Source organism: Megalops cyprinoides, chromosome 21 (genome assembly GCF_013368585.1).
Source record: "Megalops cyprinoides isolate fMegCyp1 chromosome 21, fMegCyp1.pri, whole genome shotgun sequence".
In the NCBI taxonomy this organism is placed as follows: domain Eukaryota; kingdom Metazoa; phylum Chordata; class Actinopteri; order Elopiformes; family Megalopidae; genus Megalops; species Megalops cyprinoides.
Window position 1 is genome coordinate 3,570,407 of NC_050603.1, and position 15,957 is coordinate 3,586,363.

A 15,957-nucleotide genomic window follows, 5' to 3' on the forward strand; every position below is an offset into this window, starting at 1 on the left:
ACAGAGGATATACCATGTGCACACAAAGGCTGTCTTCTGGACTGAATGGCTACAGGGTTTGTTTGGCTTGAACCACATCCTAAATTTACCTTTGAACATACAAAAGGTTCAAGAGTTCCTTATTTCAAGGGGCAATGTATTTCCAGAAATGCTAAACTCTCACTGAAAACACTTTGAAAGTGCTTTGCCTGTAGGGAATTACACAGTCACCTCTTATGGTTGACCTTGTCTTGTTGGAGCGTAGTTTCTGATTGACAAAGTCGCTGAGTGGGTCAGGGGCCAGCCCATGGAGACTTTTAAAAACAAAACCTCATGAAGAGGTCCCAGGTCAGGAGGCTGTACTCTCTGTAGTTGTGACGGCATCTGTTAGACTGTCTGTCAAGGACTTTCAGTATTTGTTTGTATGCAGTGTGTTTGGTATTGCGATTCAGGGCAACAACCCTTGTCTGTTGTTTTGAAGAGCTGACCTTGGAGACACAGCACATCTGTTCATAATTCACTGATATTCATGTTTAAAACAGAAATATGGAATACGACTGAACTTATTTAAGGTCAAGTATGCACAGCATAAGTTTGTAGTATGACAGGATTCACTAAAACACCCTTAATTTTTTAAATAGGTCTTTTCATGCGGCGGTCCCTCAATCATTTTGAGGAAAGTCACTTAGAGCAGGAAAAGGTGAAAACTGGTTCTGCATTTCCAAAGCTCTTTCAGGTGGCAGTGTAGCACAGTGATGAGGTGCAGGGCTTGTAGCCAAAAGGTTGCCAGTTCAGTTCCCCAGTGGGACACTGCTGCTGTGCTCTTGGGCAAGGTACTCAGTAAATATCCAGCTGTATAAATGACATGGATGTATAAAAATGGTGCCATATGTAAGTTGCACTGGATAAGTGTATCTGCTAACTGATGATGTAATGTTTTTCTTCCAAGCTGTTAATTACTTAATTGGATCATTTGTCACTGGGGTAATTAAGGCAGGCTATTCAGTCTGAACGGTGAAATTCCAGTCGCCTGGAACACATAGTCACCTGTGTTCATCTAGTGCTATGACTGACCACAAAAAAATCCTAATTTCCACTGAAAGGGAACTACATACATTAGTATCAGCCACCTTAACAGCTACTAAGCCAGAAAAGAAATAGTGTAAATATGTTTAAGCTGGAAATGTGTACAGCCTGCTAGGTTTAATAGCTGTGATATGTTTGTAACCACTGTATTGTGAAGCTTACAGTATCCTCATGCCACTCCCAGGCTTGTCATGTGACTCCTGTTTGGGAAACCTTCATGACTTGCAGTATTGTCACTGCTGTGGCTGATTCACCAGCATTTTATCCTGAGGCCTCTGTGAGTGAAATGGTCCGTTTAAAGGTATAGCACCCTCTTTTGATAAATGTCTGTAATGTTAATACAGTTAAATGTTAAAAATACAGAATAAATAAAGAACTACAGAGGAAGAATACTGTGATTAGAAAAAAAACACAAACCACTTCGCTTTCATGCCACAAAATGCCTCCTACTTGTAAAGCACTAAGCAGACACCTACAGCCAAACCACTCGAAACAAAAACCAAACCAAGGCTGCCTCTCTCGGATTATTCTGCAGGTTGAGGAAGCAACGTCTACAGGCCAAGACGCCACTGAAACCACCAGAAAAAAGCACCCTACAGCCACAGTTATCTCCCACTCAGGTGCCACCCTGTCAGACAAAACAGTCCCGTCCTCATCGCGTCACGAGCTGCATCAGAGGTTTTTCCCGTCTCCGGCTTCAGTAACTCTGCGTCAGCGTGCAACACTCACTTCAGCTCTTTGGCCACAGGAGGAAGAAGAGGAAAAAATGCCAGCAGAGCTTTTCTGGCATTTCCCAAAATAAACAAACAAAATGATTTTCATATATAAATATAGTGATTTCCCCATGCAGTGTGAAAGTGTGGTGAGGCCTGCACTCTTTTGCTTAGCCTCCAGGTCCCTAAATGTGATTTAATAGTAATAGATGTAATAGATTTATAATAAGTAGAACACACATTAATTTGCTATTTGCCCCGTGCTTGTCCTGAGACTTTCATATGCTATTTTAAGCATTTATTTTATAATGAAATATATTTCAATCATCTCTTAAAAAAGACTGGACTGTTTGCATAAGGAGCATTAAACCTTGTAAAACTTCAAACAATCATACAGTAGGTGGTATATGGTTTCTGAAGGTAATGGCTAATCTAAGGTTTTTGATAGAGTCCATGGAAATTCAAGGCCTCATCAGACATAACAGAGCATGATAACCTCAAGACAATTTATCTAATATTAAAAAACAACTCCTGCTACCCTCCAAACACCAAAATCTACCTGCACAAATCTACTTTACCCACTCACAGCAGTGGGTGGCAGTGTAGCACAGTGGTAAGGAGCAGGGCTCGTGACTGAAAGATTGCTGGTTCAATTGCTGTGTCCATGGGCAAGATGCTTACCCTAGAACTGCCTCAGTAAATATCCAGCTGCGTGAATAGCCAACACTGTAGGTTGCTATGGATAAGATCACCTGCTAAATGACAGTAATGTGATGTAAAGTGCTTCCTGAGAGGTGAAATAATTCTCTCCTGTTTCAGGTTTAACATCAGTGCTGGCTGGATGGGGTGAGGCGACCTGCTCTTTGCACGCAAACACCTCGGCAGTTTCACTGAACCGCGGTCAGCAGAGCTTCACACTGTGGCTCAGAAATTCCACACACCCTGATCTGCACACGTACCTCACACACAGGGGAAAGAGGAATGATCATGGCCATGTACTTTTGCATCTCAGCAACAAAAGCAAAAGCTTGCCTGACATACCCTTTGAGGAGCAACCAAGGTTATCTTTACAAACACACACACACACACAGGGGGCATAATCAGCATTCATCAATTCACTTTTAACTGAACTACAAATTGATCCAGGGTCAGTCTACTGCCTACCCTTTTTGTAGTGCTTGTGAGCACAGAACAATTAATTGCTCCTTAAAACCGCTGTAGTAGTGGCTTGATCAACTGATTTTTTTTTTTACATGAGGCAAGTAAAATATTTGTTAAAATCGGTATCACTCACACAGAAAGAGAATATTTTTGTGATTTTCGGAATAGAAGCCAAATGGAACAAATCAGGCGGTCGAGGCCGTGACGTCGTGTCAGCCTGGGTCACGCAGCGCGAGAGGGACAGCAGCAGAGAATGTTAGCTCATTGTCGCCCTCTACCGGAGCAGAACTCAAAGGCAATTGCATGAAAAACGATCTTGCTGCATGCAGCTACTTAAACACTTCAGAGACTATGCTGAATGCTGTAAGTGATATATTAATAGTGACAGAGAATAACCAACCGCAGGAGAATTATGGCTAACTACTTCCTTATGACTCGAACAGAAGTAACTGGCACAAATCAACGCGTTCCAAATAGTTCACATATTTCAGTTCTGGTAACTCCGGATACTCTGGTTTTGCTTGTATTTGCTTCCAAAGTAAACGTATGTGATTTAATTATATTTTTGTATATACTAAATTGGAATATATGACCAACACACTAAAGCTTTGTGTAATGTTTGTGCAATGTTTATTATTATTATTATTATTATTATTATAGTATTAATAACAACAATAATGATATTTGCAATAATTATTGTTGACGATAATAACAATAATAATAATAATAAACATTGCACAAACATTACACAAAGCCTCAATGTGTTGGTCATATATTCCAATTTGAGGAGGGAGGGAGAGGGAGGGATTTATTTAGCCAGCTATGCCGGGAAAGGATTACATGGCCAGATTGGAAATTCGATCAGGAGCTGGGGAACCCCCAACCCTTTCCTCAAGCGCCAGTGATATCTTTAATGACCCCGGTGAGTCACGGTCTTCGAGACAGCGTATCGCAAAGAAGCGCTCTTGTCACTGTACCTGGGGGTGAGTTTAGCGTAGAGGGAAGACTGCCCCCTGCTGGCCGACCCACTCCACTTCCAGCGGCATTTCCCCAGGGATTCTGGGTTTTAATAAAGCCCAGCCGTGCGTGGTATCACCCATCAGAAGGAGAGTTACAGGGTGGTATGGCCACTGGCTATAATTTTAAATGAATAATAAATAATATATGACTAAACTGGCTACATTTTCAAAGGTTAACCGCATAATATAGTTAGATATTTATTACCGTATTTACTGTAGCGTTTTTTTTCTGTAACATATTACAAGGATTTCAGTAAAGTCATTTTTTCATTGTGCGCGTCGCACAAAAACCTGTCCTCTGGCGCCACCGTGTGGCTTTAAATGTGCACGTCACCAGTGACGTCATACTCATGGAAGACTGTCATGGCGGCGCCCTGTAGGTTGATATCCAGGCTGGCAGTGGTCACGGGTCAGTCTGTTTTGGTCTTTATATATTACCATAATCACCTGTAACTTTAATACGTTTGGTGAAGTAAAAATGCAAGTACACTAAGCAATAGCTTTGGGTGTTTAAATGCATTGCTAACGTTAATGAGAATGGCTTGAAGTCGATGACATTAAGTAACACGTCCAGCTATACCACACAGCGCAGTTCTGTCGCACTCGTTTTCATGCACGCAGTTTTCCTGAGACACCCCTAAGTCACAGCAATCTTTATATAAAAGCAGCTGAACAGTAATTATGGTTACACAGAAAAGCTTGCATATGTAATTCGTCAAAGTTGTGTCAAATCTAGCTAGGATTCGTGCTGCTGTACAACCGGACAGTCTGAAGATCAGCTGCCCGCCACTCTGTGCTACAGCGTTGCCCTCATAAAGTACCTGTTGGCTGAGTTTTGGTATGTCAGAGAAGTGGTATTGAAACGGCTCTTTCAGTCGTTTTTACATCCGAATACGTAATGTCTGATAAGACAGAAATGACTTAGTGAATGGGGGACGTGCCGGTTGTGGATTTCAAAAAGGGGAATCGTTAACTGTGATTATGTCTGAATCAGATTCGTCAGCTGAACCTGACATAACTGGACAGCCAGTGCAGACTGTGTAATAGGCAGACATGGTGCAGATTTCAGAACACAGCCCTCACTGTCTGAAGGGTATGCTGAAAGACCGAGGTCCCCAAGGTCACAGAGATTCTTTTTCATACTGTAGGAAATGTTCATGTGCTCACCCACATTACTGAAATTTGCAGCACTCACATTTAACCTGGAGAGTTTCAGCTTTATAAACTCTCAGACAGATGCATATGGGTTTGTGTGTGTCCATGTGCAGTCAGTGTAATAGGGACACAACCAAAGATCTGTGAGGAGTCAGTCCGTGCCTGTATTACCTCATTTCTCCAGGAGGGGGCAGCGGCATTGGGCGAGCTGTCTGCCAGCGCTTCGCCACCGAGGGGGCCTCTGTGGTGGTCGCGGACATCAGCGAGGGCTCGGCCAATCAGACGCTGGAGAGCCTGCCACGTGACCACAGAGGGCAGGAGCACATGGCCGTGGCTGTTGATGTGTCGTCACGGGAGAGCGTGGAGAAGCTGGTCGCCAGCATACAGGTCTGATTGGCTGGATACCCGGTCCACTGGAGAGCCACTGTTGCACATGGCTGTGCAGATTCTCTAGAAGGGACTGACTGATTTCCATCATAAACCATTTTTGCTTGACTATGCACACCAGAAGCAAAAGAGCTGTATTTAGGGAAATGGTGCAAAGTGGTATGGGTCTGTCTGGGCATCTGATCGATTAGTAATGTCTGGATCTCTTCCTGCCCCCCCAGCGTCACTATTTCCAGCCCCCCTCTGTGTGCGTCAGTGCTGCTGGGATCACACAGGACGAGTTCCTGCTCAAGATGGAGGAGGCCGACTTTGACAGGGTCATCCAGGTCAACCTCAAGGTAGCCCGTGCCACGCGACTCTCGGCTCCACATGCAGAGCCTGTTCTGTCAGAACGGCTAGCAGCACGGTAGAACAAAGGATTATGGGTAGGACTGTATCAGTGCAGAAATTTTGTTACCCCATCCAGTCACAGCTGTTGTTTTCTGACCCAAACCGCGACTGCACTACTCCTGACCCGTTTTATTACTTCCTCTTCCTCTCTCTCTTTCTCTCCAGGGGACCTTTCTGCTCACACAGGCTGTTTCCAAGGCGCTCGTGGCCAGCGGATCCCCCAAGGGCTCCATCATCACCGTGGGCAGCATTGTGGGCAAGGTGAGTCAGACATCTTTAAGGTGGGCAAGGTGAGTCTGATACAATATCTGCCCCTTTGCTTTAGGAACTCGGGGGTGGTTGGGGGCGGGGTTCCTCCATAACCTAGGCTGGGTTCAGTATCTGTCTTCATCAGTAGTCTGCTTTGCTGTGTGGGAAGGAATTGCTTGCACCTTGTGAGTCTCTGTATCGACGCCAACAGGTGGGCAACTTGGGGCAGGTCAACTACTCTGCCTCCAAAGCTGGGGTGGAAGGGTTAACGAGAACCGCAGCCAAGGAGCTGAGCAGGTGAGACAGAGAGCCATTATTCTGTTAGTGACAGAGTACACTGCGTGTGACAAAAGGATGGTACTGTACATTAACACTGCACTGAGAGAGGGGTTAATACAGTATATACACACTGACTGACTGGACACTACAGTACATTAACACTGCAATGAGAGAGAGAGGTTAATACAGTATATACACACTGAGTGGATACTACAGTACATTAACACTGCACTGAGAGAGAGAGGTTAATACAGTATATACACACTGAGTGGATACTACAGTACATTAACACTGCACAGGCAGTATGCAGACACTGATTTCTGTGTTTTCTGTGATTGGCAGGTTTGGGATTCGCTGTAACTGTGTGCTTCCTGGGTTCATAACCACACCAATGACAGAAAAAGTGCCAGAGAAAGTCATCAGCAAGGTGTGAGTGAGTGAGTGTGTGTATGTGTGAATGTGTGATTGAGTGTGTGTATGTGTGAGTGAGTGAGTGAGTGAGTGAGTGTGTGTATGTGTGAGTGAGTGAGTGAGTGAGTGTGTGTATGAGTGAGTGAGTGAGTGAGAGTGTGTATGCGTGAGTGTGTGAGTCAGTGTGTGAGTGAGTGTGTGAGTGAGTGTGTGAGTGTGTATGTGAGTGTGTGTGTGTGTGTGTGTGAGTAAGTGAATGAGTGAGTGTGCGAGTGAGTGAAAGGATGTATGCTGGGCTAATATCTGAGAAACCTTGATTTTAACAGATGCAAATTAAACTATTAGCAGCATGAAATAATAGTGGAAAAGTAATTTCATGTAATCATGTCGTTTTGAACATTGTTTTCATGATGTGATGACCATTGAACCTCAGAGTGTGTAATGGACAATGCGCAGTGTTATTACAGAATATGTGTGTGTTGTGTGCAGATCACCTCCATGGTGCCAATGGGCAGGATGGGAGAACCTGCAGGTGAGTGAGAGTGCATGCATGTGTGTGTGTCTATGTGAAAGAGTTCTTGGAGTTCTGGAGTCTGTTTGTAAAGTAAAATGTATAAAACAGATTGCTGTTCCTCTCCCTTCCTCCTTTCCTCCCTCTCTCTCCCTCTCCCTCTCTTTCTCTCTCTCTCTCTCTCTCTCTCTCGCTCCCTCTCTTTCTCTCTCTCTCTCTCTCTCTCCCTCTCTCTCCCTCTCCTTCCCTCTTCCTCTCTCTCTTTCTCGCTCCCTCTCTTTCTCTCTCCCTCTCTCTCTCTCTCTCTCTCTCTCTCTCCCTCTCTCTCTCTCTCCCTCCCTCTCTCTCTCTCTCCCTCCCTCTCTCTCCGTCTCTGTAGAGGTGGCTGATGTGTGTGCGTTCCTGGCTTCTGATGACAGCCGCTACATCACCGGTGTCAGTGTGGAAGTCACAGGTATGGCAGTCAGCTGGAGCAGTGGGGCAAACAGACTCACGCCTGCAGGTCATTACTGATACACTGTGTAACGGTCACACAGGCGCTGTATAGACCAGGCATTAGACCGGACATTCAGTTACTCCAGTAGTCCGCCCTGAGATCCCTGATCAATCACTTTGAATAGTACTCTGCGCCTTTTTAATTCATTTAAAAAAATGAATATTCGTGAAGAATAGTCCTAAGGACTATTTGTTAATGACAATCATTTGTTAATATTATTCATTCTCTGACAATGTGACACGCTTTAATTACGCATTGCATAAGCTGGCTGTGTCCATGTGTTTTGCAGGAGGTCTTTTCATTGGCTGAGAGGTGCCTCCATTTCCTCTGCACAGACCAATGGCAGACAAGCTCACGAGCCCCAGTGCCTTCTCCTGCCTGTCACCAGTGGTAGGACTAACTGAGCCCTCCTTTTGTAAATTGCCTCTTAGTGTTCTGTACAAAGCTGTGTATATGTCAAAAATTAAAAAATGATATTTGTAACTTTTGTCTTCTCTTAACATTGAATTGGGGGGAAAATGGCAGCAGTGTGGTGCAGCGGTAGTGAGCAGGGCTAATTTCTGAAAGGTTGTTGGTTCGATCCCAATAGGGGCACTGCTTAACCCACAGTTGCCCCAGTAAAATATCCAACTCTATACATGGATAAATTTGTAACCTGTGTAGATTGCTCTGGATAAGAGCATCTGCTAAATGACAGAAATGTGCTGTAGAGAAAAGGGGGACATGTTTTTGAGAAGGCTGATGCTTTACACTGGGAAGATGCCGCTGCAGAAGACAAGTTGGTTGTAATGTGTAAGCATTGTATTTCTAAACAGACGAAGTGACCTTCCGTAAAGCGTGTACACTGGGTGAGAGGACTGATCTGCCTGCAGACCTGGAGTGGGTGTAATCAGGGGAAGATGGCTTTTGAGGTTTACCGAGTCACAGACATAGAGCGCACAGTGTACAGAACCGTCAGTGCAAACACACACAGACCCACTGAGGCACAGGCACGCACGCACACACGCAAGCACACTCACACACACATATATGCACAGTGACTCATTCTGAGAAAATGCATTGGCATGTGGTTTAATGGAAGACTTGGAACAAAAAAAAAAACAAACCAAAAACCAAAAAAAGAAACAAAAAAAAAATAAAACGAAACCCAACAACAAGCCAAGAGCGAACCAAGACATTAAGATTCACGGTGAGTGAAAACCAGAGCTGGATTCCACACAAGAACAACCCGGAGAAACAGAACGGGAGAGAGGCGAGGCCAGGACTGAGGCAGAGCAGGAAGCGGAGGAGGGTCTGCACTCCACAGACCAGTGACACTCGGGGGGGGGGGAGAGACTGAGGCAGAGCAGGAAGCGGAGGAGGGGCTGCACTCCACAGACCAGTGACACTCGGGGAGGGGGGATCGTGGTGTTGTGGGAGCGGCAGAGGTAAATTAGCTTATGGACACAGCTGCGGCTACGAGAGCAACATGTAAGTGGGACATCGCTACGGCTGTGAAGAGATGCCATTTCTCCCATTTGAGGAGTCGGTGTCTGCAGTAGGAAAGGAAGGTACAGTGAAATAAAAAAGCGTAAGCCTCCTGTAGCCTGTAGACATGCATTACCAGCCTCATGAAGACAGAGGACGGGATAGAAGAACAACGCGGGAGTCAAGCGGCTCTTTTTAAAAAGATTATATATTACAGAAACAAAATTTTAAAAAATTACTTACACACATTTATAAAATAATACTTTTTTTCAGCACCATATTTTGTTTTTGAACATAATTTGTCTTAAAAAAAAAACTGATGTGGAAAGTGATCTTCTTGTGAAAACCACACGGACAGCTTTTGAGCACCAAGGGTTTAGTGTCTGGTCACCCCCCCCACCCACACCCCACCCCCATCACCCCTTCCAAAAAAAAAAAGAAACAAAAAAAAAAAAAAGAAAAACCCAGAATATATTTTCCCCATTGCTGGTTTTTTCTGACCTCTCAATGATTTTTCTCACTCTGCGTCCTGCCCACACTCAGCCCCGCCCACCCCCGAAGCTCCACCCCCCGAAGCTCCACCCTTAGATTTTTTTTTTAACCCCTTCTTGCCCTCCAACACTGTAAGCCTCCTTTCAGCAAACATCCCTGAACAGAACAGAACACAAAGCCACAGTGAACTCTCAGTAACATCGACAGCTGCAGAGATTCATTTAATTATTACAATACGAGCAAAACTCAAAAGTACAGTGAACCAACGCTCTGGGGGTTACAGTGTTAAAACTGGTGTACAAATTTAGTTTTCTTACAACTGCCGACATGCATAGAACACGGGGAGTGCAGATAACTCAGATTTGTTTCAATTTATATGATATTTTTTTCATGTGAAAACTAGAGGAAATAAAATGAAATACCACACTTCACTGTCATATTTAGATGGAGGTTTTAAAAGCACCCTGTTATCTTCTTTTAAAATAAATAAAATAAATTATTTCTGTACACATGGTTTCTAATGCACAATTCCAGTCAGTAACCTAGATGACTACCTGTTGGCAGTTTTCTGATTGGTCAGCACCTAGCCTGATGTTTCTTTGTGAGCAAGAGTTTGTTCACTGTTGCCATGGAGAAAAAACATCCCATGCAAATTTCATATACATGTTTAAAAGTGTTACATTTTGATCCTTATGCATATGTTGACAGTCTTACTATTAAAAGGTGTTGTATCTAAATCATCAGTATTGCTCAAAAACCTGCTCTACAGGCCTGGATTGGCTGCATTGTGCTTGTGGTGACTTACAACAATGGTGACCTGTTTTCCAGACTGGTAGTTTTAATTGTTTAAAATACATGTACAATACATCAAGTTCAATACAATTTACAAGGTTAATGGCTTTGATTCTATAATATCTGGATTGGATCAAATACCTAATCCCTCTGTCCCCTTTAAAACATAAACGCCAACCAAGCATGCTACAATATTTGTCCAATAAAGAGTTATAGCACAGAAAAATACGGCTGCTTTATCCTTTATTACAGTACTGGAAGGATGATAACTGACAGACTAAAGTAACAAAAAAACCTCACAGTTTTCATGACTTTATTTTTCCCTGTAATTCTCTTGTTTCCAAACAACAACTTTTTAAATTATTAATGTGTGATTAAATTTTGGCATGATTCTGAGTTATTCTGTAAACCCTGCTGTACTTTGATGGAAATTAATAGAAAATTCACACACACAAAAAAAAACAAACATGTAGGAGTGAGCACGCTGGAAAATCCAGTTTGTTGGCTTCTGTTCCTGTGGTTCAGTCTCTGGCTTCTGTTTTCCCTCTGGAACCTTATCCATCCTTTTTCGGTCTCCGTTCACAACTCCCTTTCTATTCTCTGTATCGCCTTTTTTTTAATCAGGCAAGACAGGAAGTGAGGTACAGGAAGGGGCGGGCTTCGATGCTTGGAGGGGGCGGGAGGTAGGGAGTTTGAGACAACAGCAGAGAGGAGAGTGTAGTGAGAGGCGTTTCCGTGGAAACTTCGGGGGTCAGCTGTTCACTTAGCACACCGTTTTATTCTGCTTTGGTCAGAATGCTATATTCTCTTCCTCAGAAATAGATCTTTACTCTCCCTCACTGCGAGAGTGTTCGTGTTCTATTTTTTCTCTTCTTCTTCTTCTTCTTCTTCTTTGCGTGTTGTCCACCGGTCGGTGCACGTCGTTTTCCCTGGGTGTGTACTTCTGTGAGTGCATGTCTGTGTAAAACAGTGTTGCTGTAGCTTGACAGTGTGCGTGTGAGTGTGTGGTTCTCATCTTTGTTTAAGAATCATGGATTCATTCTAGAATGTGTCAATGTAACTGTTGACATTTTTTTTTGGTGTGTGCGTGTGTGTGTGTGTGTGTGTGTGTGTCAGTGTGAATGTGTGTTTGTGTTTTCCTTTCTATATGCTGTCTGTGTGTGCATACGTGTGTGTGTATATGTGTGTGTGTGTGAAGGTGTGTGTGTGCTTTATCCCAGGAAACAGACAGGTCCCACTTCAAAGCCGAATTTCTGGTTGCTCTCCCCAAAGTCTGAGATCTTGATGTCCAGCAGAGGGAGCTGTTCCACCTGTGGCGTGTTCACCTCCAGCACTGTCCTGTCGTAACCCTTGCGGTACTGCAGATACGGAGAGAGGGGGGCGTGGTTAATGTAGGAACACCAGCCTGGATCACTGAGTTGCATCAGCCTGTATCTGGGCGCAAGTCCTGAACCATGCAGTTTTTATACATGCAATCAGTTTTATTGCGCTCGTTTTTGCGATTATGTACAGTCATACCTATGCTAAACAAACAAAAAAAAAAAATTAAGTATACACAATTAGTGCAGACTTTAAATAGAATCCAACAATGTTCATGTAATGTAATTGCTTGTGCCAATTTATTAGTGTAAGAACATGATGACCACTCCTTTGTACATGAGTGTGTGCATGCATGAATGCATGTATGCATGTGTGTGTGTGTGTGCTTGTGTGTGTCTGTGCATGTGTGCTTGGGTGTGTGTGTGTCCGTGCATGCGTGCTTTGTGTGTGTGTGTGTGTGTGTGTGTGTGTGTGTGTGTGTGTGCGCGTGTGTGTGTCCGTGCATGTGTCCGTGCATGCGTGCTTGCATGTGTGTGTGTCCGTGCATCCATGCTTGTGTGTGTGTGTGTGTGTGTGTGTGTATATACGCGTGCGTATATGTGTGTGTGACTCACAGAGCAGCCATCGATGAGGGCCTTGACGTAAGGGCTGGTCTCGTAGCTGAGCTCCTCCTCATTGGCGCCCTGGAAGCGCAGCGCCCTCTCGTGGCCGTCGTTGGCAGTGCGGTCGGCCCAGGCCACGGAGCGGTGGCAGTGGTAGGTGATATTCTGACGGGCCTGGACACTCAAGAGCCGAAGGAAGCCCAACTGGACCACGCCTATCGGCTCGCCGTTAGCGTCTACATAGGAAAGCTGCGGCGGGGAGGGGGGGGGGGGGGGGGGGGAGTTGGTCATTAGACAGTTGTTCATTATCCATTCTGTATTTGGAAAGTGGCATTAATAATCGCTAAATAAGAAGCCGTGGTAAGGTGGGTTCTCACCTTGCTACCTGTCTCAAACTGGCTGTACCAGGAACCAGGCTTCTCCTTCAGCCAGGAGCTGATCTTCACCTGGAAGGGAGACAGGCTGCTTAAACACGTGCATTGTGAGTGCTCAGTATAAATACGCGAGGTGTGTCTGAGTAGTGATTTTTTTACTATAATTATTATTTATTTGCCTATCCAACACCCGTATCCAGGGCAATGCTTATAGTCTGCATTTACACAGCTGGTACATTCCTTAAGGGTACAATGGCAGTGTTCTATCTACTACTTTAAGACCAGTTTCCTCACCATAATGCCCTATGACCTTCTGTAATGGGTTTCATAATGTGTGCTGTACTATGTGCATGTATGTCTGCAGCATGTATATAAGATTGCAACAGCATGTTTGTAGTGTTTTATAGCATGTTTGTAGCATGTCGACAGTGTGCTTGTAGCATGTCTATAATGTGTTTATAGCATGTCTATAGCATGTTTGTAGTGCGCTTATAGTGTGTTTATAGCCCGTTTGTAGAGCGCTCTGCCCTCACCGTCTCGATGCTCTTGCTGGGGAACAGGCAGGTTTCTCCGCCGGCAGTGAAGTTGCAGAACACCTTGAAGGAGTCGCGGGAGCAGCCCTGGTTGGGGTCGATCCAGTACTCTCCTACAGGGCGACAGAACCACCGTCAGACGCTGCTCTGAAATGCTGAAAACCTGTCCCCTCTGCAGCCAGAGTCACTGCAATAACTGCTGCTCAGAAATCTGACCCCCCCATCTTTATATACTCAATATATTCGTACCGTCCGTGTAGTTGGGCTGGCTCAGTTTGAGGTCCTGGCAGGTGCGGGCGGGGCTGTCGGGGGTGCCGACGGGGTAGCGCATGGTCTCGATCTCCTGCCGCAGGGAGTTCAGGGAGCCGAAGATCTCCTCCATGCCCTCGCTGCCCGTCAGGAACTCCGCGCCCGCCGAGTCGGACGGGGGCAGGTCCGAGTCTGAGTCCGACACCATCTTGCTGGCGTCGATGGAGCGCTTGGACTTCTTGGGCATCTGGAAGGGCAGGGGCTGGATGACGTCTCCTGGGGGGCCCTGGGGTGGGCGGGAGGGGCGAGCAGGGTTAGCAGTGTTGGGGTACAGACACCCCACTTTCTCAGGTGCTGTGAACACAGACTGTTACAGTACAATACAATAATACAATACTGTTGCATGGCATAGAGATACTTTATACTGGACTATACTGGTGTTATTCTACTGTATGTAGTATGACCTAGAGGTTACTGGGCCTCAAGGACTATTCCAGTGTAGTACATTACAGACATTTCAGTGCTTCTCATAGGTACATGCATATGTACAATGCTAGTTTTAGTGCAAACTCTAGAGTGGAACACAGAGTGACACAGACAGTGGGACAGAGGAGAGGGACCCGGGCTCGAGGGGGGAGATTTTAAGTGGATATCGCTCGACGGAGGGAGGGTACTCACTGGAGGTCCGGGGGGTCCCTGTACACCCTTCTCACCTTTGGGACCGGCTCCACCCTGAAACACAGGGGAAAAATCAAAATTACAACCTCTTACATCAAATACATCCAACACAGAGTACTAATCACAGTACATACATCCAACACAGAGTATTCATCACACAACATACATCCAACACAGAGTACTCATCCCACTACACACACCCAACAGAGGGTCTCATAAAACTAAGGAGTTACAGAGTAATTTACTTTACTAGATTACCTTCATCATAAATACTGCATTGTAAAATAGTAGTGTCTGGCAATCAACATCTAAATTCACCATGGTTCCAAAGGGAGACAGGATTATTGAAGATGCTGCGAAGGTGCTATTAAAATGTAACCCTCATACCTGCAACAATTCGGACTATCAACAAGACTGCTAACAGATGAAAAATGCAGAGAAACACTAGAGACACTACAGAGAGGAGGGGAATACTCACTGTAGCACCCTTAGCTCCTTTAATACCAGGAGGACCCTGTGAAAGACAGTCAGAACATGGTTAGAGAAGATTACATTAGGAGGGAGAGGATATCATTACATCTTACTCACAGCAGGGAACACGCAGGTGGGGATATACACAGCACTTAACTGCATTAATCACAATGAATTATGTCAGTGTTGACTGTGCAGTGATTACGGCGTAAGGCCGTTTTAAAGCCAGTTCTGATAGGCAGACGTGGAGGATTATATAGTATGATGTCACTACAGTCAGAGAGGTGGGGGAAAAAGAGAAGGGGGTGATGTTGGGGGGGGTGATTATGGGGGTCACTTACGGGAAGACCGGGGGGTCCAGCAGGGCCCAAGGGCCCAGTGCCTCCAGACATACCCTAAAAAAGAAGATAGGGGAGTTATAGTCATGGCAAAGCTCAGTTTACACTGCATATAACCTAGCTAGCCTTAGCTTCATAATTAGCTAAATTCCAGATAAATTAGCTGAAAATTCCCACAATGCTCTGGTGCTAAATGGCTGCAGAGATTCACCTACAGGAGCTACACAGGTGTTGTTGAGGTGAGTCACCCACCCCTTCCAAACCACACTGCGAAGTGCTCTGAGATCCATGAAAGTCTCAGTGCCAATGCAATCCATTAATATTATTTGAATAATTATTATCATTAATTTTATTGCGGATAGATGTGAGGTTGCGCTTACAGTCTCTCCCTTGGGTCCGGAGGATCCCTGTGGCCCAGGCAGACCCCTGTCACCCTTCTCACCCTGCTCGCCCGGGGGCCCGATCAGACCGATCAAACCTGGGTGACCCTTCTCCCCCTTCGCCCCGGGATCACCACGCAGTCCAGGCAACCCAGGGGGACCCTAAAAAAGAGAGCAGGTGGGGCAATAAAGATTACTGTATGATGATTTTCTGTAATTACCCCCTAATCTAATCTAATCTAATCTACCCACTACTGGATTGGTTCCTCAAATGGCGTTACTTATAAACTTAGGGGTATTGTGGGTGTCCCTAAATTGTACTTTGGATAAACTGTGTAATTGTAGACACTAATTAAAGCTGAAAAGAGAGTGTGGCAGTGACTGCTGTGCCAAGCGTGTCCATTTGCACAATGTTACTGCAGGAC

The 15,957-nt window shown here is 45.1% G+C and overlaps 2 protein-coding genes across 2 annotated transcripts in view; one reads left to right on the top strand and one right to left on the bottom strand.

Moving 5' to 3' along the window:
- Positions 1-4,319: 4,319 nt before the first annotated feature.
- On the top strand, positions 4,320-8,238 carry hsd17b8 (hydroxysteroid (17-beta) dehydrogenase 8). Its single transcript, XM_036516243.1, has 9 exons — positions 4,320-4,367; positions 5,298-5,500; positions 5,722-5,838; positions 6,056-6,151; positions 6,351-6,436; positions 6,761-6,845; positions 7,319-7,361; positions 7,720-7,794; positions 8,126-8,238. Exons 1-9 carry the CDS (start codon positions 4,322-4,324, stop codon positions 8,143-8,145), a joined length of 771 nt encoding a protein of 256 aa, XP_036372136.1. The 5' UTR covers positions 4,320-4,321; the 3' UTR covers positions 8,146-8,238.
- Positions 8,239-11,757: 3,519 nt separating this feature from the next.
- col11a2 (collagen, type XI, alpha 2) overlaps positions 11,758-15,957 on the bottom strand; it is a 61,510-nt gene continuing 57,310 nt past the window's right edge. Inside the window, exons 57-65 of the mRNA XM_036555266.1 lie at positions 15,533-15,694; positions 15,156-15,209; positions 14,822-14,857; positions 14,344-14,397; positions 13,666-13,951; positions 13,417-13,529; positions 12,887-12,955; positions 12,522-12,758; positions 11,758-11,945 (exon numbers count right to left, since the gene is read on the bottom strand). Coding sequence (XP_036411159.1) covers positions 11,799-11,945; positions 12,522-12,758; positions 12,887-12,955; positions 13,417-13,529; positions 13,666-13,951; positions 14,344-14,397; positions 14,822-14,857; positions 15,156-15,209; positions 15,533-15,694 — 1,158 coding nt within the window. The 3' untranslated portion in view covers positions 11,758-11,798. The remainder of the gene's footprint in view (positions 11,946-12,521; positions 12,759-12,886; positions 12,956-13,416; positions 13,530-13,665; positions 13,952-14,343; positions 14,398-14,821; positions 14,858-15,155; positions 15,210-15,532; positions 15,695-15,957) is intronic.

Excerpts from the sequence above, each read along its gene's own strand:
- hsd17b8 (XM_036516243.1), top strand. The coding sequence starts at position 4,322 with ATGGCGGCGCCCTGTAGGTTGATATCCAGGCTGGCAGTGGTCACGG. Across the intron at positions 5,501-5,721 it reads AGCTGGTCGCCAGCATACAG|CGTCACTATTTCCAGCCCCC; the intron begins GTCTGATTGGCT and ends CTGCCCCCCCAG. Across the intron at positions 6,152-6,350 it reads TGGGCAGCATTGTGGGCAAG|GTGGGCAACTTGGGGCAGGT; the intron begins GTGAGTCAGACA and ends CGACGCCAACAG.